This window comes from Plecotus auritus (assembly GCF_963455305.1).
Source record: "Plecotus auritus genome assembly, chromosome: 1".
Classification (NCBI taxonomy): domain Eukaryota; kingdom Metazoa; phylum Chordata; class Mammalia; order Chiroptera; family Vespertilionidae; genus Plecotus; species Plecotus auritus.
In genome coordinates, this window is record NC_137770.1 from 242,210,585 (window position 1) to 242,234,619 (window position 24,035).

At 37.6% G+C, this 24,035-nt stretch overlaps 1 protein-coding gene across 2 annotated transcripts in view; it reads left to right on the top strand.

The window, feature by feature from the left end:
* Positions 1-3,306: 3,306 nt before the first annotated feature.
* Positions 3,307-24,035, top strand: part of RAB28 (RAB28, member RAS oncogene family) — a 73,051-nt gene continuing 52,322 nt past the window's right edge. The window contains exons 1-3 of one of the 2 annotated variants that reach the window (XM_080677156.1): positions 3,307-3,622; positions 8,104-8,200; positions 13,446-13,534. In XM_080677156.1, the coding sequence (XP_080533282.1) occupies positions 3,548-3,622; positions 8,104-8,200; positions 13,446-13,534 (261 nt within the window). In that variant the 5' untranslated portion in view covers positions 3,307-3,547. The remainder of the gene's footprint in view (positions 3,623-8,103; positions 8,201-13,445; positions 13,535-24,035) is intronic. The other variant, XM_080677157.1, reaches the window with a different exon arrangement.

The following is a 24,035-nucleotide window of genomic DNA, read 5'->3' on the forward strand; positions in this document are numbered from 1 at the left end:
TGAAAACCTTCTTTTTAGAATGGGGAGGTTCTGTTTTACTCCCGAAGACACAGCCAATACTATTAGTTGAAATTTTACAGTGAGAGACTTCAGCTCATCTCAGAAAGAATATTCTAATAACCAGGCCATCTTCCAAGTTGCTTCATGAGGGAATAAACTCCTTGAATCTGGAGGTATTCCAACAAAAATTGGATTTTCATATGTTACGGATGCCAGAAAAGATATTTTAAAATTAGGTGGGAAGTTGGTTTTCCAGATAGCAGTCGGGTTTATCTTGTGTAATTACTTTCACTCCTTCATATCTAAAGAACCCTGATTTCTTGTTTCTAGAATTCTTCTCAAAACATTTTGTTAAGTTGTTAGGTTTAGGAAGATGGGAAAAGATTCCCCTAGTTTATGGCCCTGCCTGGGCATTTTACAGAGGATCCACAGAGACACCTTTGTTTTCTGTGGATCAGCTCTGTTTCTCTTTAGCATGGTAAAGCAGCATACCGGAAGCTTTCAATGCCAGCCAGCAAGGTACTCCACACAGAGGAATATTTATTTCTTTTTAATTTACAAATATGGCTCCAAGTCTTCAAATCTAACTTTCATCCTGGAATCTTGCCATAGATATGTAAAATGTGGTCACTAACTTGATGCAATTGGCTTTTTTTTATTTCAAGTCACTGGGATGAAGGCAATTGTTTAGGAAATTAATGACTGGAAAAAGCAAAGTTTTCCTCTATATTTCCCTTCATCTTAAAACTACACATGAAAATCAGTCTTATGACTTTAGCTAAATCCAGTTTTTGGCCAAAATAGTTTTGCCATTTGGGAATTTTTTTGTCTTCAAGTAATGGAATACATCACTAAGTGCCTTAGTATTATTCTCCATAAGAAGAAGCCTAAGACTGAGCAGTTCCAAACATTATGTCCTCATTCAAATAATGACAGCAAAGGAAGGGAGGGGGAGATCTTTCCTTCTGCATAGCTCCTTTCCTTTTCCTTTTCTTCTTCCCTTTCCTGCCAGAGAGGAAAATCTTTCCCAGATTTCTCCCAAAGGACACCCTCTTCTGTGCCGCCCCGGCATGGCCAAGGATGAACCTGAGTGGGGGCGGCTGAAAGGCTTAGAAAAGACAGACAAGAGAATGAAGGCTGGGTCGAGGTGGGACGCTGCTTCCCTGATGGGGAGACAGCGCCACGGACTACAAGCCGTGTCTTTATTTTATAGCCAGATGCCACGAGGCAAAGTAAGGGTGTGGTCAAGATGTTTACAACATTCTCGTGGGTTTGGATCCTACTCAATTACATGCACCTGATCAAACTTTGTAGCCTATATCAATCACTTAGGCATGTGGGGCCACGTGTTCGGACCATCAGCTCAAGCTTACAACTATAGCTGTTGGCTACAATTGTGCTGGGAGGGCTCTGCCCTCCAAGCTGGGACTTGCACGTGGCCACGAGAGGACTGTGCCCTCTCATCAGTCCAAGGCTTGAACCTGTCCAAACACTGTAGCCGAGCCCCACACTCTTCCAGGTTATTGGTCAGTACTGGGCCACACAACCATTTTCATTAAGGAAGAGTGGAAAAGCAAGTTTCTGTCACATTAACTCCCCTTATGGACAAAAAGGGGTTAAATCTATCCTTATTAGATACAGATTCCCAAAACTAACATTTACCAAGCATTTTGCAAAGCCCTTTCACATGCATTTTTTCTTCTAATTCTCATGAACACACCTAGTGATGTAGAAAGTTAGTGGTTGGGAGTAGAGGAAAACTGGAAATATTAACTAGGTAGCTGTTATTATGGACCAGCCCTATCTACAGAGGAAGAGGTAACCTAGACAGCAGAGGCATTTTATCACAGGACAGATGATGAGGGTCGTTAATAATGAATGCTTACGCCCTAACCGGTTTGGCTCAGTGGATAGAGCGTCGGCCTGCGGACTGAAGGGTCCCAGGTTCGATTCCGGTCAAGGGCATGTACCTTGGTTGCGAGCACATCCCCAGTAGGGGGCGTGCAGGAGGCAGCTGATCGATGGCTCTCTCTCATCGATGTTTCTAGCTCTCTATCCCTCTCTCTTCCTCTCTGTAAAAAATCAATAAAATATATTAAAAAAAATAATGAGTGCTTACTATATGCCAGGTGTTGTGCTGTGTGACTTCACATTGATTATTACATTTAACTCTCAACCCTGTGAAGGAGGTAGGACCATGCCTCTGTTTTACAAATAAGGAAACTATGGCTCAAGTAAGTGCAGGTCTGTGATCAGAATTCCAAGGCAGCCTCCAGGCTGGGCACTTCTTACACTGTACGGCTTTCCCATTCGAATCTCTTTCTGTGAAGGACATTGCCTCTGAGCTCAGCTTATTGTGACTTAAGCTTCTTCATCTGTAAAATGGGATAATTCTACCTATTCTTTTTGGGGTTCCCATAAGGAGTGTACATGTCAAATAATTAACCATGAGACTAACATAGTAGGCCAGAATTATTATTGTGGATTTTATCTCATTTTATAAAAAACTTTTGTGATGTCTTTTACCTACCCTCCTGGAGAGCAGTTCCCCAAATTTTGGGCTCAGGGCCCCTGACACTCTTAAGGATGACTGTGAATCCCAAAGAACGTTTGTCTATTTAATTAAGTTTAGCTATTACTACTGCTTTGATATTAATACTAAGAAATGTTTGAAACAGAATAATAAGCACAGGTTCTCTTAGCCGCCAGAGTGATGTCATGCACCTCATATAGCCTCTGGAAACTCTGTATACCTGCGAGAGAATGAACACGAAAAAGGCAAAAATAAATAAAGTGTATTACTATGAAAATAGTTTTGATTTTATCTGCCCCCTGTCCTCCCAGGGTTCCCCGGCCCATGCTTTGACAACTGCTGCTTTAGGGTTTGGGACTGATCAATGAACCATCCGATTCTGTTGTTCCAGCTCCAGGGCCTCGCCCCTGTGCGCCCCCCCAGAAAACCCGTGTCCCGGGCGTCCGGAGACAGGCTCCGTCCCTCCGCCTGGCTTCCATGGCAACCACGGCGCGCAGCCCAGGCGTCACCCCTCTCTCGGGCCAAACCATTCGTCTCAGGGTTCTTCTCCGGGGCTGATGGATACAAGAGAATTTGATAGAACCTCTGAGAGCTACTCGGTTTCCATTTTCCTGCCTAGTTTGAAAAAATACACTCCTCTCCACTCGCCTGTTGTCCCTGCGTGGGTATCGCCGCGTCTGGCCTGCTCGCCTCGAACGTCTCCCCCATTCCAGGCCCGCTAATGGGCCGGCTCGGCCGGGGGGCTCGGAAGGCGCAGGTTGGAGCAGACGCTGGGGGGGCGCGTCCGACGTCGCGCGGAGGGGGCGTGGCCGCGCCGAGGGGGGCGGCAGGGCGGGCAAGATGGCGCCCGGCGAGTGATTTGCACGGATTTCTCCGGTGGTGGCTCAGGCACCCGGGCGGGGGTTCTGCTCCCACAGCCGCCCTTCCTCCTTTCCCCGCCCCCGGACCCCCCTCCTGCCCTTCCTTCCTCGACCTCGGGGGGTGGGGGGAGGCAGACCTGGTTCCCGGGACAGCATGTCGGACTCTGAGGAGGAGAGCCAGGACCGGCAACTGAAAATCGTCGTGCTGGGGGACGGCACCTCCGGGAAGGTCAGTCCTGGGCGGGCTCGCTGTCCTAGCCTGTAGGCCCCTGGCGCGGCCCTGGAACCCCAGCTCCTCCCCGCCGCCCTGGGGCCTCGGGCCCGGGCCCGCCAGGTCGTGGCCTGGGGCCGGGCGCGAAGCAGGCGCTTGGTAATGGCTGGCGAAAGCTTTCCACCCTCCCCTGACATGATATTTTAAAAGGTCACTTCTCAACTCCCCGATGCAGCGCGAACTCCTACTTGTCCTTCAAGACTCCGCCGGCATCGCCTCCCCAGGAAGCTGTCCAGCCTCAATCTGATGATTGGCAAGGATCTGCCAGAGCGGCTCATCATCTCTTTACTTAGTTCAGGTCACACTTCCCTGCCCCCCCCCCGCCCCTCCCGCCCCTACCCGGTCCCCCCTTACCGTATCTGATGCCTCGACTTCCCTGGCTGCTCCCACGAGCGTGGCTCTGGAATATGGTCCCCCAGAATCACTTACTGGTCAGGTCCTCGGAGGGCAAATTGCTCATCTGGTCGTGCTTCCTCTGTAAGGGATGGGGGGGGGGGGGGGGCGGTGGTATGCACAGGGGTCGCCTCCAAGCCTGAAGGGTGCAAGTGCACATTCCATGTGAAAAGCCACAAATAGCTCTCAGCACGCGGTGTGCACTCAATAAACGTTAGTTGCTGTTTCACAGCATCATGCCTGTTCCTCTCTGTTTCCAGGACAGCACCTGTCAGCTCATTCATTCATTCCACAAATACCTGTTGAGCTCCTGTTAGGGGCTGGATGCTGAGGGTGGAACAGGTGGTGTGACCGAGGGGGTCCTTGCCCGGAAGTCTAGCCTTCCGTGAGGGTTGGTTGAATGAATGGGAGCGAGTGCGTGGGAATATTCGGCGGCCAGTCCCCAGACAGACAGACAGCCGTCCGAGGCCAGGCCGGGGTTTTTACCCAACGCTGTGGAGCTGCTGAAATGGAACAAACATCGCCCGGTATTTGCTCTTTGGAGAGCTCGGTCCGTTGGATCTCAAAGGGGTCTGTGCCCCCGCCTCCCGCCCCCCTTCCCCAAATGAAACGGAGGGTCTCTGCCGGGTGCCATCACACCTGTCGCTTCTGCCCGAGGCGCCAGCACTGTTGCTGGGAATACCGCTCAAGTTTGTCTCCTTTCTTCTCCCCTCCCTTTCCCCAGCCAGAACCTTCAGGTTATTAGTACCGGTTTCCCATTTCCGTCCTCACAGTTCTGTGCCCCCGGCATAGTTTGGACCCTCGTTTCCATGTCTTTGGTTCTGAGATTTGGGTTCCTAGGGCCCTTGGGACCTCATGTGTCACTCATGTGCAGAATTTGGAGAATTCTGTTAATTTCTTTCTTGTCTTATGTATTTTGATACTGATTTTTATTGCTGAGGAAAAACAACTAAATATACTGTACTAACCCTTAAGCATTTTGGGGGGAAGAGAAGAACTTGGGATCACTTTTCGTTATAAAGTATTATAGGAATTTTTGTACACTTCAAACAACTTTTTGAATGTAGGAATTGAAACTAATTAGCATTGTTTCTAACACCGTTATTCAATAAAAATCTAGGTTACATTTTAGTTTTCTCATTCTTCATATTCCTTTGAAAGCCTTGTAATTTTTCATTTCTTATATTTTTACAGTCAAATCATTTATTTCCTGTTTAAAATTGTAATGACAATCTGTAACACTAATACACTTGTAAAAAGACAAAAATTGCCCATTATTCTACGTTCTATCATAATTCTTTAAACTTCTATTTATTTCTCCCAGTATTTATCTATTATCATAGGTGTATGACTCAGTTGAAATTTGTTCATAATTCTGTATTTAGGTTTTTCATTTAGCCTGTCTTACATGTGTTCCTCTTGTTAATTTAGTGTGAATAATTATTGTTTTTCATCTCTGTCTAAAATTCTGTGTAGGACAAAGCATATTTTCTCCATTCTGTATTGTGGAAGGATTATCATTCTGCTTCAAAGGATAACAGTAATATTCATTATGGTGTTTTGACTTAGTTTCCAACATCTTGAGTCATCTATTTTTAAACTGTAAGAGTTTTTCAGTCCAAAGTTTTCAGATACAAGCATCAGAAACCTAACCTTTTATCATTATTCATGTATCAAGTTTTTTTCTCCATACCCTATTCAGTTCTCAATTTATTGGCAGCTACCAACATTGCCATTCTACTTCCTTTTCTTTTATGAACTCAGCCTCTCTTTCTTTCTAATTTGTATCCTGCTGGCCATTTTTTTCTGGCATGAGTTTATCTGCTAGTTCTAACTCAGGGCATTTTGATACATACTGAGAGAAGCAATAGATTGAGATCACCACCAACAGTCCAAGAGAAATTTAGCTCCTCCCCCTAGTAACACATGTTTCTACCTCTTTCCTGTTTTGATTCATACTTTTGATTTCATTGCATATTTTTAAAGATTTTTTAAGGCAGAACTTTCTTTATGATGTCTTTTCAGTATTAGTAAGTGTAGTGTGGTTAAAAATTGTTGGCATAATGTTCACCAAACCATAAAACAAACAAAAACCCTACAGAATGAGATGAAATAGTTCAGATATGGTAGATGGTTGCTCACTTTCTAATTGTTTAAGACTGATATTTATACAGTGATGTGTGAGGAATTATTGGATCTGAAAAACAGTACAAAGACTACATAATTGAAGAGGAAGTGCCCCCCATTGATTTGGTTGATCCTGTTTAATTTTATAGTAATTATAATAAGGTGTCCGGAGATGAAATAAGAATCCATTCTAAATTTTGTGTGCCCAATGACTGGTACTCTTGATAGATTATACTTCATTTCACTTGAAACCCTAACTTTGCCTCAAAAGTGTGAGGGTAGAAGTTTCCAAGAAACAAACCTTAGAATTGTTCTGATTCATTAGTATAAAAATACTGAACTTTGAGAATCTTCAAGTGAAAAATTACCTTAAAAGACATTATGCCGATGTTACATATGCTCTGAATTTCTCTTTGACTTAAAATACTATTTCAGCCATCCATGTATTAAAACATTTTGAAATATCTGTAGCAGTAGTGATGATAGTTATTTTTCTCTAGAACACAGATGACTTGTGTTCTGAATTAAACAAGTTCAATGGCATAAATAAGTCTTAAGGGAAAAAAGGGTTTAAAAAGGAGTACTTCACCTTTTTAATTCTGATTTCTCAGTTTTTATGGTATTGTTATATGCTCCAGGGAAGCCAAATAAAATTTCATTTTGGTGTAGTGAGTTTATTTCTCATTGTCTAGCAGAACATCTTTCTCGTAGTGCTCAGTAAACATTTGACCAAGTGTCTTTGAAATTTATTACGAATGCTGAGTATTTTACTATTATAAAGGAATTGCAGTTAGCCATGCAAGTTGCCATTTCTGTGAAAAATATGTTTCTTGTGTCAAAAGGAATTTTAGGTTGTTTTGTTTAAAGGAATTGAAATTGATTAGGATTTCTTTGGCACTGCTCTACTTATGTCATAATTATAATGTGCTATCTAGGAATTTTTATCTTAATTTTAAATATTTAGGAGTTGACATCTAATTTTAACTCTTAAAACTAAAGTACTATTTTTCCTTAACTCTGGGAGTCTTGAAATGCATAAAATCTTCATGAAGCTGTCTTTCTCTTCTACTTGGGAAAGTTTACAAATAAATAGTGCATTTAAGATGTTTAAGAAGCTTGTAAGTTGACTTGTTTCATTTGTTACCAAAATGATTAATTATTCTTTTCCTTTTTAAGAAATGGTAAAGCCTTAGAATTTTGAGTACAACTTTTAAAATAATGTAGATACTGTATATATTTGTTCTGGTTATAATATTCTTATGACTTTTAAGGTTCATGTGTGGAAAATACTTATTTTTGCCTGCTTAATATTAACTTAAAACTATCAACTTTTTATTTAAGGGTTATATATTATCAGAGTTATTCTATAGAATTATTTTTATTTAACAGCTTTAATATAGAGACAAATTAGATATTTAATGATACTTTTCTTGTGGGGAGGGGGAGAAGAAAAGAAATTATATCAACAGTCTTTTCCCTCCTTAATCATTTTTTATTATTGGCTGAGGGCACAAACTACTCGAAATATTTAACCTCAGAAATGAAACTCAAGAGTTCCCTGAAGTTTGAATTGAACTGATATATATGGATATATAAGATTCAGGTCTTTTATCATGATGCTTTAGTTTTCTCTGTTGATACATTTCAATTCTAATTTCCAGCTAGGAAAAGGAGCTTGACAATCCGCATTTAAAGAGATCTAGCAGTTTGTTGTCTCCACTCATAGCTGTTGGCAAGTGAGGTTTACCTGGTGGAGTGTTAAGTTCCTCTTCCTCTTGAAACCGATTAGAACGGCTTAAAGCTGTTGGATTAATGGGAGTATGAATATTAATATTACTTAATAAGATTTAGTAGTGATGTGATGTTAAATTTCTAAAACAAAGACATTAATTTTGATATTATGTACATTAATTTTTTAGACCTCCTTAGCTACGTGTTTTGCTCAAGAAACTTTTGGGAAACAGTACAAACAAACTATAGGACTGGATTTCTTTTTGAGAAGGATAACATTGCCAGGTAAGAGACTAAAAGTTTAACATAGAAAATTGTGCATATTTTATAATAAGAGACATAGGCAGAAATGTGTAAAATAAATTTTGGGGCTGCTTCTACATGAAAATATGTGTAATCAGTCAGTTTATCTTAGGGAGATTAATTTTCATCAGTATCTACCATGAAGACATTGTCCATGGTGTGAGAATAAAGTTTATATATGAATACTTCTCTATTCTCCTAATATTTTTGACTACTACAGATTTTTCAAGGATAAACAATAGTTGCTTATAAAATTCTAAAACATTAAAAAAAATCAAATGCTATACTGTTATCAATAGATACTGTATAAAGTAAATGGGAAAGACTGGAAAGGATTATTTTTAAAAAATATTATTTTGATTAGCCTCTGCTTCAGTTTTTTGTTTGAGAGAAAGTTGGACCAGAAGTATAATGTAGCTATGGAACTTCTGTGCTCTAATATGTGAATGCTGTTTTATGCAAGGCAGCATGAAATTGCTGGCATTTAATAGACCACTAAAATTTAGGGTCCCTAGGCACTCATAAAAATACAGTTTGAGCATTCAAGATGTTTCAGTTCACCATGCAAAGAAACTATTTAGATGCCAGTTGCAGCACATTTTGTGGGAAATACAGGGAAATAATAACAAAAAAAGAGTGGTTTCTGTTTTAAGTTAGTTACTGAACAATTGGGGCTTTAAAATTTTCTGTCCATTCACTGTGATGGTTAAATTATATGTTTAAAGTATTTTATTAAAAGCAGTTTATCTTGATTAGCCTTATAAACTAGTGTATCCCTCTCCTCTCTGAGGAAACCCATTTGAATAAAAACGGTTGCAAGTGTAGTGTCAGAATCCTATACTGGGATATGAGTGATAGAGGAAAGGGTTTAATAAAATCTAATATTGTGAAAATATTTTAATCTCTCAAACCCCCCATCTCTCAGATAGCTCTCCATGAGAGTTCTGGAACAGCTAATGAAAACTCTTGGTAATTGAAGGTATTCTGCAAATCTTACTAGTAATAGGCTCTTATATTTTGTTGTGGTCTGTATTTAGAAAAAGAAATTAGAAGACATAGTATGAGAAAAGAATTCTAATATTCTATTATGGAGTTATTTTTCAACAAGAGGTTTAAGTGAGAAACATGCATATTTAGTTTCACTTGTATTTTCTTTTAATGTATTCAAAACCAAAAATCTCATTTTCATTCTCATTCTTATGGGTAGGTTTCTGCTACAGTCACAATATTTACAGCAGTCACTAGCAGAATACATGCACTATCTCATAATATACATGCTGAAAACGTACTTTTACAGCAGTTTTTTCAGAAGTGCCAGTCGTACACAGGGAATCCGGGAATGTACTTAGTTATTGACTATGTTCTTTTGATGCTAATTAGCAAAAGCACCATCTTTCTGTATCATTAATATTGTTTAATTTTTCCAGTTTTTTAGTTCAGAGGTTTAAATAAAGGAGCAAGTATCTATTCAAACATTAAAAACATTTTAAGACTAATTTTGGGTATTTTATATATTGGATAGATGTGATGATTTCTGATCTGTTGCACAATGCTAACCAATTTTTAAATTTTGATTACTTTGCAAAAAATATTTGGTATTTTTGAAATTAAAATTATAGTTTAATATTTTAGAGTTAGAAAGCACTTAGGTTAAAAATGATGTTAGGAAATGTATAATCAATGAACGTATATTTTAATTTTTCTGATTCAGTTTTATTTTGATGGGCCGAGTTCCAGAAATTTCTTATTTTTTTTAGAAAAAAGCAATTGGTTTTATGGTTCTTAATGGACTTAAAATTTTGGTAGAAATTTCAGTAGGGAAAAATAGTTTTAATGTATCTTGTTTTTATATAATTAATAGGTAAATTAAGAAATATACAAAGTCATAGTATATCCTTAATATACATTACCTTAATTTTAATTCATTGTAACTGTTAAATGTAGTATGATCAATATTTATATAATTTGCTAAAACATTGCAGGTAGCATTATGGGATTTATAGTAAAGAAGCATAGTAATCAAATATAGTATTTATTAGTATTCCAGTAACTCTCATGTCCATTTAGATTGTTAGTGGTGTCATACTGCCTGTCCATCTATTCACATTCTCTTCATGCACGTTTTCAAGGTCATTACTTTGCAAATACTCATCCATTTTAGTGTATTTCATGATCTGGTATTCTGTATAGTCTGGATGCAACCACTGTGCAGATTTTACTGCTTAAAATAGGCTATCTGTTAGTCAGAGATTCTGCTGATAGAGCTTCTTAAGAGCCTTAGTCAAAATACTTTCAGGAAGCTTGTGGGTACAGTCCAGTAAACAGCGTTCTACTGTGAAAAGGATTTCTAAGTCTTTAGTACAAGAAGTGGGCAGACTTGTGTTTTTAGTTCCATCTTGACTATGCAGCACTTTAAGTAAGGTTAACCAAGGCACCAAGTGTACTTTTATAAGGTCACTGTTGAATCCTCTTTGTGGCTTTGATTCATACCAAAAGAAACTTACCTGTATTTTGTCACCTCATTTATTTTATTTTTTTTCTCTGGTTACATGTCTTTTCTTAAAAAGGAGCAGGAATTTTGTACAATTTTGCATTTGGGATTAGATTGCTGGCAGTTTTCTTAATGTTTTTTATCAGTTAAAAATTATATTAGATTCTTGATTTTTAAAAATTTTTGCAATATTAGTTATTTAAATAGCTTCATAGGTATGCTATTTTGAAAATATACTGGGAGACTTCATGTCTGTGTGTAAAAGCTAAAGTGATGTTGATTTGAATTCCATATTTATTTTTATGTGTTAATAAGTCTCAGATTCAAATGTGGTGATTAAATTTATATTTCTAGATATATGAAATAACTAAAAGTTAATATTAGTTGAGGTTATGGTAGTAGAAGTTTTCTTTTTCGCTTTGTTCTTTTGCTAGCATTGTATATTAATGGGTTATCAGTAATGCATAGCTGTTTTTATTTCTGAAGCACTAGAATATGTATATTAAAAAAAAAGCCAACTACAAAAGAGTGCTTATTTGGGAAGGTATCGATTTAAAAAATACCCTCAACACATAAATACAGTATAAACCTCTTAGATGGAGACAGTTGAATAAGAGGTGATTGTCCTCAGAATTTGAAAACATGTCATGAAGATCATGTTCCTAAAGTTATAGTTGAAGTATTCAACACTTAATTCAGATAGGACCTGAATATCAGAACTTAAAGGAAAAAGGCTTTGTATATCTTCATATGAAGTTAAGTGATGGGTTTTACTGTCCTTGAAAAAAAATGGGAGTAGATGTATTTTATTAAGTGTTGCCCAAAATCCTACTGTAAAAATACTAATATTGTTAGATACTGATTGTAAAGAGTTTTTCCAAATGAAATGAGTGGAGTACTGCCAGTTTATCTAAGGCAGTGGTCAGCAAACTGCAGCTCGAGAGCCACATGCGGATCTTTGGCCCCTTGAGTGTGGCTCTTCCACAAAATACCACGGCCTGGGCGAGTCTATTTTGAAGAAGTGGTGTTAGAAGAATTTTAAGTTTCAAAAATTTGGCTCTCAAAAGAAATTTCAATCGTTGTACTGTTGATATTTGGCTCTGTTGACTAATGAGTTTGCCGACCACTGATAAGGGCTTCTGAAATTATTTGATATAATTCTAATGATGGCTAGCCCTACCTGCTTAATTTGAGACAGCAGTATATGGGAATGATTTCAGCTTTGAATTTTGAAAAATTTAGATTTTTAAGAAATTACCTTTTTACAAGTTGTTGGACAAATCTTAGTCTGTGACATTTTGGTTTTCGTATTCATAGAGCTTAAAAACATTTCTGTCATTACTCTGAACGTTGAAAGTGAGTGTACGTGGGAATGATGACGGGTGATAAACTTCAGTAGCTCTCATTAATGCTAATGGAAGTTCCTCATGTAAATCCTCTGCATGTTGGCAGATGGAACAGATCTACATCCAAATAATGGAAAGATTGTAATGCATACCCAACACCCAACAAAACTTAGGGTTAAGGGCAAAACTTGGCTGGTTAGTACAGTGTTGTGCTTTCCTTTCAGTTGCAAAGTTGAATGGTTTGACTAACATTTTCTGATTTTAATGTTTTACATTGGTATAAAAATTCATATATTTTATAGTCCTTTTCTTTTCTTTTTTTTTTTTTGGTGTTTGAGGTGAGACCATTTTTTTAGTTTCTAAGTTTTTATTTTGAGTTTTCCTGATTTGCAAATCTTTCAGAAAGATACATTTTTCGTGAGGGAACTCATTTTGAAGATACTGAGATTTTGTCTACCTTTGGAGAAAACTGCATAATTTTATTAGAAGAAATAGTTTGAAATGTTAAACTAAAAAGCATATTGAACATGGTCTTTTTCTAGTCGTTAATTGTATTGATTAGAGAGAGTAGCTTATCAATAATTTGCTAAATGAACAACAAAATTTTAAAGATTGCTTTGTATTTTTATAATGTTTGTGCATGGAAAAAGCATTATAAAGCTGATTTTATGAAGGCTTTGAAGCACATATAATTTGTTTCAATGGAAATGCTTTGAACAGGTATAAATGCATCATATTTAGTGATACATGCGATATGTATCCTTCCTCACTTCTGAAGAGGGTAATCAATTGTGTTTGTATTTTATAAGTTAAATTTGAAAACATGTAATTTTTATTATGTTTACTGTTGCATATAATAGCTGACATTCAAATTTAAAACATTTATTCAAGTTGAAACTATGGATTCATTTTGTTGTCTATTATCATTCTGTGCGCTTTAGAACCTTTAGAGTATGGAACTTAACAGTAAAATTCATTATGTGCAATAGGGTAGGTTAGTATATAAAATTCAATGTTTATTTTTAAAGTATATTTCTTACCCCAGGTACAAATACTATATTGTTCTACTTTCTGTTCAAGAAAAATTTTTTAAGATTTAAGGAATTTATGAATTAATGCTTTCTTTATTTTCTTTTGTTTTGAAGGTAATTATAAATGTAGTTCCATGGAAATGGGGTAAAAGTATAAGCCTAAATTTCCACTATGATTTCTTTTGATAACGTTACTTTATAGTTCCAAATATCTGACTACATGAGTCTGCAGAATAAAAGGCAAATTAGGTTCAGAATTTATGATTGTTATTTAATGTTCTGTGAAACTGGATTCAATTGTTACATTGTTACTTAACTTTTTTGTATTCTTATTTTTATTTTCCTTTTTTATGTTTTAGGAAACTTGAATGTTACACTTCAAGTTTGGGATATAGGAGGGCAGACAATAGGAGGCAAGATGTTGGATAAATATATCTATGGAGCCCAGGTATGACATGAATTCTGATACAGAAAATACTCTTCTCACCAACACACTTAACTGGGTACACACACACACTTTTTTTGGACATGATTTCTATCTGATATGTAAAGAGACTAAATTTATATTTGTGCTAATCCTTTGGTTTCATCCTTCCCAAACTGTTTGGAATGATTTGAATCAAGGAACTGCTGTGACTCTTAATAGCTTTCATATGCTACTTATATTACAAGATATTATTATCAGCAGTTGAATAAATGTAGTGATAATTGATATTTTGCTTTTTATTAGCTGACTTCATAATAGTGACAACTTTCAAAATATATAAGCTGAATGAATGAAAAATATAGAAAGGGAAAATTTAATTTCATTTAAATTATAAGGACAAAAAGCATATTTGTATGTCTATATTTTTGTGCTATTGAACTAGTCTGCTAAATATTTATAGTTCTCCAGATTTAATAGGATTATCAATATATTAGAACACTAAGTATGACTAATTATATATATGAAGTACATACAATATTTTAACATGATAATGATGTCTTTTCAGAAGAAAATGTATATATTATGTAACAAAAATTATTTGGCAACATGAGCTTATATAGACATGTTTTTAAATTAAATTATTGTACAAATAGGGAATGTGTATGGTAGTAGTATACTTTAAAAAGTTAATTATGGACATGCTATTAGTTTTTGCTTTTTCTTCCACTTTTAATTAGTGTGTCTCTTTCACATCATCTTGGGCATTGGGGGGAGTTTGATGTTTTTAGTGGGAGAATCAGAACTTGGTTATGTAGAACTACGTTGCTTGTAAGAAATGAATCTAGAAGATGAAGACAGATAATGTTAAGCACTCTTCTTCATGAAGTTTGATGATTGTTAAATAACATTAATTTTTGATGAAAAAGATTTTCTGAATTATTTTTTAACATAAATGAGGCTCATACTGTTCTGATCATGTGTAAAGGCCCTACTTTTGCTTTTTATATGATTGATACATTGATTGGGTTCTTAGAACTCTTTCTTCTTTGCCTTTTCTTCTACACCAGAGGCCTGGTGCACGGATTCGTGCACAGGTGGGGTCCCTCAGTGTGTCCTGCGGGGATTGGGCCAAAACTGGCAGTCCAACATCCCCCGAGGGAAGTAGTAGTGTGCGAAGCGGCAGGTGATTGGGGAGGAGCCCAAGCCTGGGCTGGGCATCACGCTGCTACTGCTCATCCCGGCCCCGCTGTGCCGGCTGCCACCGCCGAGTAGGCTTGCTGCCGCTCCGCTGCTGTCTCTGCACGCCCATCCTAGGGTGATACTGGTATGCCCATGACTGAGAAGTGGCCGTGGGCTTGCGCCCAGTCAGTCCTGATGCTGGTCCCAATCCCGGTCCTGGTCCAGATGGGCTGGGGCGGGGGGGGGGGGGGCCCGCAGGGGGAGTGTCTGTGGGAGAGGCTTGCGCCACTGCAGCTGCTCTCGCCAGCCGGCATCTGGCGTCTGTCTGTCAGCGGAGCAGCGCTCCTGCTGTGGGAGTGCACTAACCACCAGGGGGCCAGCTTATGCACTGAGCGTCTGCCCCCTGGTGGTCAGTGTGCGTCATAACGACCGGTCGAACGGTTGAACAGTCAAATGGTCACTTAGGCTTTTATGTATATGTTCTTTGTCTCCTGAAAAGTCTTCCTGCTCACTTAACATTTTCTCTTGTGACCATATGACTTGATATTTTATGCATGTTTATTTTTCCCTTGAAAGGTACATCTCAGGTTTTGGTTTCTGTCTTTATTGTTGTTTAATTTTTTGTTTTAAACTGATTATGTCTAAAGTGGATATTAAGCTAAAGAAAAATGGATGAACAGAGATTTTTGGAAATCAACAGTCCTTGTTTCACATAGTTGGTAAAATGGGATTTGAAAATAAAAATCTTTTTCCACTTTGCTCCATTAAGATCTATCTTCAAGGACACATTGGATTTAAAAAAAAAAGAAAATTAGATTAGTCAAGCTTCTTATGATATTTTATTCTGAGTGTCAAATAGAATCTTTTTATGTTTTATAGATGTAACTAGAGTTAGTGGAGAACAGGAAGATTTTATGCATCTCAGCATAAATAATATCAAATTCAATTAATTAATTTATTTAAGACTTAGGGGAATATTACACTCATGTATTGGAATCTTTTAATTTTACCATATGTCTAAGTCAATAAAAATTATTATTTGATATACTTAAATTATTTAAAGTTGGTTAATGTTATAAAATTATGGTGTTATATAAAAATTAATACTAATGTGAAATTCACGTAATATAGAATTAACCATTTTAAAGTATATAATTGGTGGCATTTAGTACTATTTCTCTATTCTAATTCACCTCATATCTTGGGGAGGAAGAGAATGTTATATATTTTTTAGAACTTGTTATGTAAGATTTCTATTTTGAAGGTGGTTTTTTTTTCCTCTTTGATGATGTCTTATTTATATTTTACAATTTCTGTGAATTTTGTAAGCATATACCATGTTTTATTAAACAACAGTATAATACAGTATTTCTGAGAGGTTCATTAACATTTGCATGATAGTGTCTCAGGAAACTAGTAATTCTGAGATGATAAAATGAATTGTCAAATTAATGATAATGAAATAATTTTTCTCTTCTTTCCAGAGATTCTAAATTAAATGCTGTGTAAAATATATAAAGTGCATTTACTAGTAGTTTCTTGTTAAAATATGTGTAATATTTTTTATCCAGGTCAGAGAAACTCTGACTACAATTCACTACCATAAATTGGGGAAATGTTATTTTTCAAGAACAATGCTTTCAAATAGCATTTTAATATAGTTAACAACTTTATATTATATCATATAATTATTCTTCAAAGTGGATCAGTACTGTTTCTAGAGTTGTTGATGCTATCTATTACCTATCTCATGAGTACTTTGTATTTTAGTACACACGTTACAGGATAGAACTCTTCATAAATAATGTTTTGATGAGCTGTTTTGAGGACATCAGTTTAATGTATTATTAGGATTTTATTTTAGATTCTCTAGTTTATGTATTGGGTATAAAAAGAATTACCTTAAAACCATCGGAGCTATTAAGTTAGTGAATCTGTTTTTTAAAAAGCTTTTTAAAACATCCATGAAGAAGCTTATTTATTGTATAGAAATTGACTTAGTTTCAAATAAAACTGATTATTTTATCCTCTTTACTTCCCCCTCCCCAGTAGCATTAAACTTTAGTAATAAATAGTCTCTTGAATAGTGTTGTGTGAAACAAAATTGAATTGACACCCAAGAAAGAATTAGTGAGATATTTTGACAAGAACTGTTCTAAGAATTGAAGTATATCCCAGTTAAATTCCCAGATTTAGAATTGCCCTAAATTTTTCTAGGAGTCTTCAGAAAGATGTTATAGGCTATTTTTCATAGTGGTTGCAAGCAAACACACAGTGCGTAGTGTTTAGTGCCCTGTAACCTGTGGCTAACAGAGGCTAATAACAAACCTCAGAGAAGGACTGCATGTTTCATTTTTGTAGCTCTTTCCATCCTGGAATCTAAGTGGTTTGCAAACACTGCTCTACTGAGCATAAGCTCAATGCAGTATAGTCATTTTTGAATTAAACATAACTACTATTGTGTGCCAGTGCCCCATGCAGATGAGCCAGCCTGTTAACCACCAACAAAAGGATTTGGTGTCGGTATGACAACTGAGGAGAGATCACATCTGAAAGTGGGATTCCCTGAGCCCCTCTGCTATCTTTTATTACGAAATTTTTAGTTAGATGTTTGCCAACTTGTATCTAATTCTATTTGCAGACCTCTCTTGCTTTACTATTTCTTCTTACAGATGGTACTTATTTCAAGGTATATGTTGTTAGGATTATTGTATAATCTATATGATTTATTTCTATACATAATTAAAAACTAAAGTACATTATTTGTCATACAAATCAGGGAGAAAAATCACCTGCATTTTGAGAATAGGGAACTTTTCATTTTAGGGAAGGTTAAATTGTGTGTGTGCGGTGCCTTATAAAATTTAGAAATAAATCTATGAAATACCTACTAAGACTGTTGTGTGGCCACCAGTGTTTGTTTCTTTAAGACTCCTACCAATTATTCCTTTGCAAATGGCATCCATTTGATTTACTGACTCATCATGCTTATTAGATATGGTGATAAGTAAAATAGATGAAAACAAAATACTATATGAAGTAATGTTATATAATATTTACTAACTGTCTTGAGGTTTACAAAGAGAAGGGAATTGCAGGGGAGAAAGAGATGATAAGATATAGAAAATGGAGAAAATTATTGTGAAGAATTTGAAAATATAGCAGGATTTATTAAATTTGAAATCTGATTTCCGAAAGTCATGGCAGAAATATCTGGGAAGAAGAGGAGCACTTATAGGGCAAATTGGGAAGAGGAAGCACAGGGTAGTAAGGGGATAATGACATGGGAAAAGGATGAATGGTGGGTAGATGGGTGGTAAAAGAGGGTACCAGGGACATGACACGTGGTGATGGGTTTAGATATCTACAAGATTATCAAGAAAATTATTTCCAGGATCCCCAGTAGATTCTTTTCAGATTTTAGTTGTTACCAAGATGTGTTGGATTTGTGAGAAAGTTGTATTGTAACTTCTTTTGTCTGAGAAGATTCTGATAGAATTCTGGAAGGAATCAGAAGAGGTCTGGATTGATCCATGTGGTGAGAGGGGCTTTGAGGTGCTTGTATAAACTCCCGAAGAGGTGAGTACTTAGAGGTCTGGCTTTGGTGTGCTGAAGCTGGTGGGCAGAGCCCTGGGAGTCAGTGTCTGCTTATATGATTTTGGTAGTTTGTGTCTTTCAAAGAATTGGTCCATTTCATTTAAGTTGTCAAATTTTAGCCATAGAGTTGCTTATAGTCCTTTATTATCCTTTTAAGGTCTATGGGATCTTATTAATTTGCCTCTTCTCTATCCCTCCCTTTTTGGTTAACTTGGCTAGAGAGTTACCAACTTCTGATTTTGTTCATTTTATTTATTGTTTTCCTCTTTCAGTTTTATTGATCTCTAGGTAATTTTTATTATTTAGTTTTTCTGCTTGCATTAGGCTTAAGTTGCTCTTCTTCCTTAGTTTCTGAAGTGGAAGCTTAGGCTATTGATATTTCTTCTTTTCTAATATATACATTCAGGGATATACACTTTCCTGTTAGCACTGTTATTGCTCTGTTTCAAAAGTTTTGATAGGTTGTGATTTTATTAGTTTAAGGTATTTTTTAACTTCTCTTGAGACTTTTTTTTTGACCCATGTGTTATTTTGAAATATGTTGCTTAATCTCCAAATATTTTGAGTTTTCCAGCTATCTTTCTATTGCTGATTTCTAATTTAATTCCATTGTAGTCTGTCTACTAACATGCTTTGTATAATTTCTATTCTTATAAATTTGCTAAGGTATATTTTATGGTCCACAGTGTAGTCCAAGCATGTCAAACTCGGCCCACAACGAATATTTTTCTGGCCCAGCCAAATATAACGGTATGTAAGAAACGTTTTAATAAAAAAACTTGTAACTTAATTTTTACATCATCCTGTTATACATAATTATTAATAATGAACTATAATGTTCGCTAATGACTGATTACTGTAATCGTGTTGCATTCATTTCCTTTATGCGCCTTATGCGCAGGCACACCATTTCTAGCAGCGAATATTTTAGCAGCCGATGGCCACGTCATTAGTCTTGCACTGACTTGTTTGGTGTGCGCAACAGGAAATATTTCACTTTTGGAGAATAAGAAAAACAGGTTTATTTGCGTTATGCTTATTAATTTGTGCAGTTATTCAATGTCTGGTAAGTTAATGTTCAAGAAAAATAATAATTTTTATTAAAATGTTCTATTATTTTATGTGAACGATTACTTATTTATTTCAGCCCTTTGTATTTAGCATGTATGTATCAAAATAAACCCATGTTTCTATGAAAATTGAAGCTTTTGTTCTTTTGTGGCCCACATGAACTTAAACCTTGTTTATTTGGCCAGTGTTAGCCTTTGAGTTTGACATGCTTGGTGTGGTCTATCTTGGTGAGTGTCTCATGTGAACTTGAGAAGAGTGTAAATTCTAATGTTGTTGGACAAACTGTTCTGTAAATGTCAATTAGATGACGCTGATTGTGCTATTTGGTTCAACTTACTGGTTTTCTGCTTTATGTATCAATTAATGAAAAAGGGGTGTTGAAGTCTCCAATTATATTACTGGATCTGAGGATTTGGAATTTCTTATAGTTCTATCCGTTTGGTCTCATGTATTTTGATACTCTGTTGTTAGGTATATGTACATGAAAGATTGTTATGTCTTCTTGGACAATTGACCCCTTTATTATGATGCCAACCTTTATACTTTAAATAGTTTTCTTTATTCTGAAGTCTGATTTGTCTGAAATAAATACAGTGACTGTAGCTTTCTTTTTATTAATGTTAACATGGTATTTCTGTATTTCCTTACTTTTAATCTCTGTCTTTATATGTGAAGTGAGTTTCCTGTAGGCAACATATAAGTTGAATCTTGGTTTTAAAATGCTCTGATAATCTCTGTCTTTTTAATTGGTATATTTAGATCATTCACATTTAAAGTGATTATTGATATAGTTGGGTTAATATCTATCATATCATGTTTGTTTTCTATTCCTTGCTTTTGGTCTTTTCTGGTTCTACTTTTATCTTTTTTTTAAAATTTAAATTCTTTATTGTTTAAAGTATTACATAAGTCTCTTTTTTTCCCCATTGACCTTTTCCCAGCACTCCCACCCCCCTTATCTTTTTTTTAACTTTTCTTTTTATCTTCTTAGCCTGTTAATTATTCTTAAAAATCTTTCTCTAGAGTTTGCAATATACAGTTTTAACTAATCTAAGTGTACTTTCATATAACACTATATTGTTTCACATTTAGTTCAAATACCTTATAAAAGAACTAGAGGCCCGGTGCATGAAATGCGTGCATTGGGTGGGGTCCCTCAGCCCAGCCTGCACCCTCTCCAATCTGGGACCCCTCAGTGGATGTCCGACTGCCGGTTTTTGGTTTTTTGTGGCCCACATAAACTTAAACCTTGTTTACTTGGCCTTTTCTGGTTCTACTTTTATCTACTTTTATCTTTTTATAAAACCCACATAAACTTAAACCTTGTTTATTTGGCCTTTTCTGGTTCTACTTTTATCTTTTTTTAAAATTCCTTTAAAATAAGGAATGGGAGATGGATTCAGATTATCTATACTAATAAAAGGGTAATATGCTAATTAGACCAGGTCGACTGGACATCTTCTGGACGTCCAACTTCCTTCCGGCCAGTTAGGGGGCGACCAGACCATCAGGGGGGCAGTTAGGGGCGACCAAGCCGGCAAGCAGAGGCAGTTAGGGTGATCAGGCAGGCCCCCTAACTGCCCACTCTATCTGCCAGCCTGATCACCTCTAACTGCCTCTGCTTGCCGGCTTGATCACCCCCTAACTGGTCTCGGACATCCCCTGAGGGGTCCCAGATTGGAGAGGGTGCAGGCCAGGCTGAGGCCCCCCCCCATGCATGCATTTTGTGCACCGGGCCTCTAGTTCTTTTATAAGGTATCTGAACTAAATGTGAAACAATATAGTGTTATATGAAAGTACACTAGATTAGTTAAAACTGTATATTGCAAACTCCCTCCCACCCCATAACTGCTCCCCTGCCGGCTTGATTGCCCCCTAACCGCTTGCCTGCTGGCCTGCCTGATCACCTGTGGCCTAAACTGTCAGTCAGACATCCCTCTTGCAATCTGGGACCACTGGATCCTCACTGCTCACCTGCCTGCCTGCCTGATCTCCCCTAACCACTCTACCTGCTTGCCTGATCACCTCTAACTGCCTCTGCTTGCTGGCCTGATCACCCCCTAACTCAGGGGTCCTCAAACTTTTTAAACAGGGGGCGAGTTCACTGTCCCTCAGACCGTTGGAGGGCCGGACTATAGTTCAAAAAAACAACTATGAACAAATTCCTATGCGCACTGCGGGCCCGGGACGAGTCGGCTGCTAAGCAGGACAGGCAGTGGCACCCGGCGGGCCGGATAAATGTCCTCGGCGGGCCGCATGTGGCCCGCGGGCCGTAGTTTGAGGACACCTGCCCTAACTGGTTCCCTGCCGGCCTGGTCGCCCCCTAACTGCCCTCCTGCAGGCATGGTCACCCCATAACTGCTCACCTGCCGGCTTGGTTGCCCCCTAGCTGCTCCCCTGCCTGCTTGCCTGATCACCCCTAACCACTCTATCTGCCGGCCTGATCACCCTAACTGCCTCTGCTTGCCAGCTCGATCACCCCCTAACTGGTCCCCTGCCAGCCTGGTCGCCCCCTAACTGCCCCCCTGGCCATCCTGGCTGCCCCCTAACTGCTCCCCTGCTGCCTTGATTGCTCCCTAACCGCTTGCCTGCTGGCCTGCCTGATCACCCCTAACCATTCTATCTGCCGGCCTGATCACCTCTAACTACCTCTGCTTGCCAGCTTGGTCGCCCCTAACTGCCCCTCTGCCAGTCTGGTCACCCCCTAACTGTCCGGAAGGAAGTCGGATGTCCAGAAGATGTCTGGTCGACCTGGTCTAATTAGCATATTACCCTTTTATTAGTATAGATAATCTGAATCCATCTCCCATTCCTTAGGGCATTGCTGTCATCATTTTGCTTGTCAATATGCTAAAATCACTCAATATATTATTACTCTGATTAGTTTAAACAATAAACACTTGTTTCTTCTCTGGTACTTTATCTTTCTTTATGGAGAACTGAATTTCTTACTCATAATATCATTTCCTTCTCTCTGAAGAACCTCTGTTAACATTTTTTCCAGGGCAGGTCTGCTGGTTGTGAATTCCTTTAGTTTTTGTTTATTTGAGAATGTCTTTATTTCTCCCTCACTTATGAAGGATGATAATTTTACATATAGAATTCTAGATTTTTTTTAACACTTAAAATATTTCATTCTTATTTACATGATTTCCGATAAGAAATTCTCTGTAATTCTTACCCTTGTTTTTCTATAGATAAGGTTTACTCCCTCCCTCCCAGCTTCTTTCAAGATTTTCTCTTTTGTTTTTTTTTGTTTGTTTTGTTGGTTTTCACCTGAATATTTTTTCCATTGATTTTTAGAGAGAGTGAAAAGGAAGGGTAGAGAAAGAGAGATATATTTGTGAGAGAGAAACTTCATGGATAAGTTGCCCCCTACTGGGGGATCGAGCCCGAAACCTGGGCATATGCCCTGATCAGAAATTGAACCAGTGACCTCTTGGTTTCTGGGTCAATGCTTAACCACTGAGCCACACCGGCTGGACATTATTTTTTTTTTTTTTTTTTTTTTTTAGAGAGAGAGGAATGGAGAGGGAGAGAGGAATGGAGAGGGAAAGAGAAAAACATCAATGTGAGAACAAAAGATTGACCAGCTGCCTCCTGCACACCCACTACTGGCGATTGAGCCCAGAACCTTTTGTTGTACAGGACTATGCTCCAACCAAATGACCCACTTGGCCAGGGCTCCTTTTTTTTATTCTTTAGAGTTTACATCTCTTTGTTTATGTTACTCACCTATGTTGTCTTACCTTTTTATTAGAATTTTTAACATATTAATCATAGTTATTTTAACCTTGGTCTGACGCCCTAGTTGGTTTGGCTCAGTCGGTAGAGTGTTGGCCTGCATGTGGACTGAAGGGTCACAGGTTCCATTCTGGTCAAGGGCACATGCTTGGTTTGCAGGCTCAATCCCCAGTAGCGGGTGTGCAGGAGGCATGCGATCAATGATTCTCTCTCATCATTGATGTTTCTCTTTCCCTCTCCCTTCCTCTCTGAAATCAATACAAATATATTTTAAAAACAAAAAGTAAAAAAATAAATTCTTGGTCTGATAATTCCAATTCTATTATATCTGAGTTTGATTCTAATGATTGCTTTTTCTTTTCAAACTGCCTTTTAGTGTTCTAATTTTTTGTTGAAAGCTAGACATGATGTATTGAGTAATAAGAATTCAGTCTAATAGGCCTTTATTGTGAGGTTTTATGTTAACATGGCCAGGAGTTAGTCTGAATTTAATGTTAACTGAAGCTATAGGTGCCAGAGACATCAAATTCCTCTATGTCTGAGTTTTTCTCTCCCTTTTTCTGGGTGTCTTAAATAATTCTTTCTTAGTTGAAGTTTGTGTCTTACAGCTTTTTCAGCTGTAATCCACTACTATTATACTGCAGCTGTGTTGGTGTTTGGTAAAGTATGAGGGAGAGGAAACATTCTGTCCTCTTACGATTAAGTCATGGCTTTTTGGTGGCCTGTGACCCTGGGCTGTGGCCTTCACAGGTGTTTCTTAGCTCTTCCCACTTAGGTGATACAGGGTGATAGAGGGGGCTGGAATTAGGAATTGCCCTTCCTCCATGTCATCATGTAAGACTCTGATTAAGCCTTTTCTCTCTCTCTTTTTTAAGCCTTTTCTCTTGGTGAGGATGCCTCTTTTTATGGGTAATGCTCTGTGCATATTTTA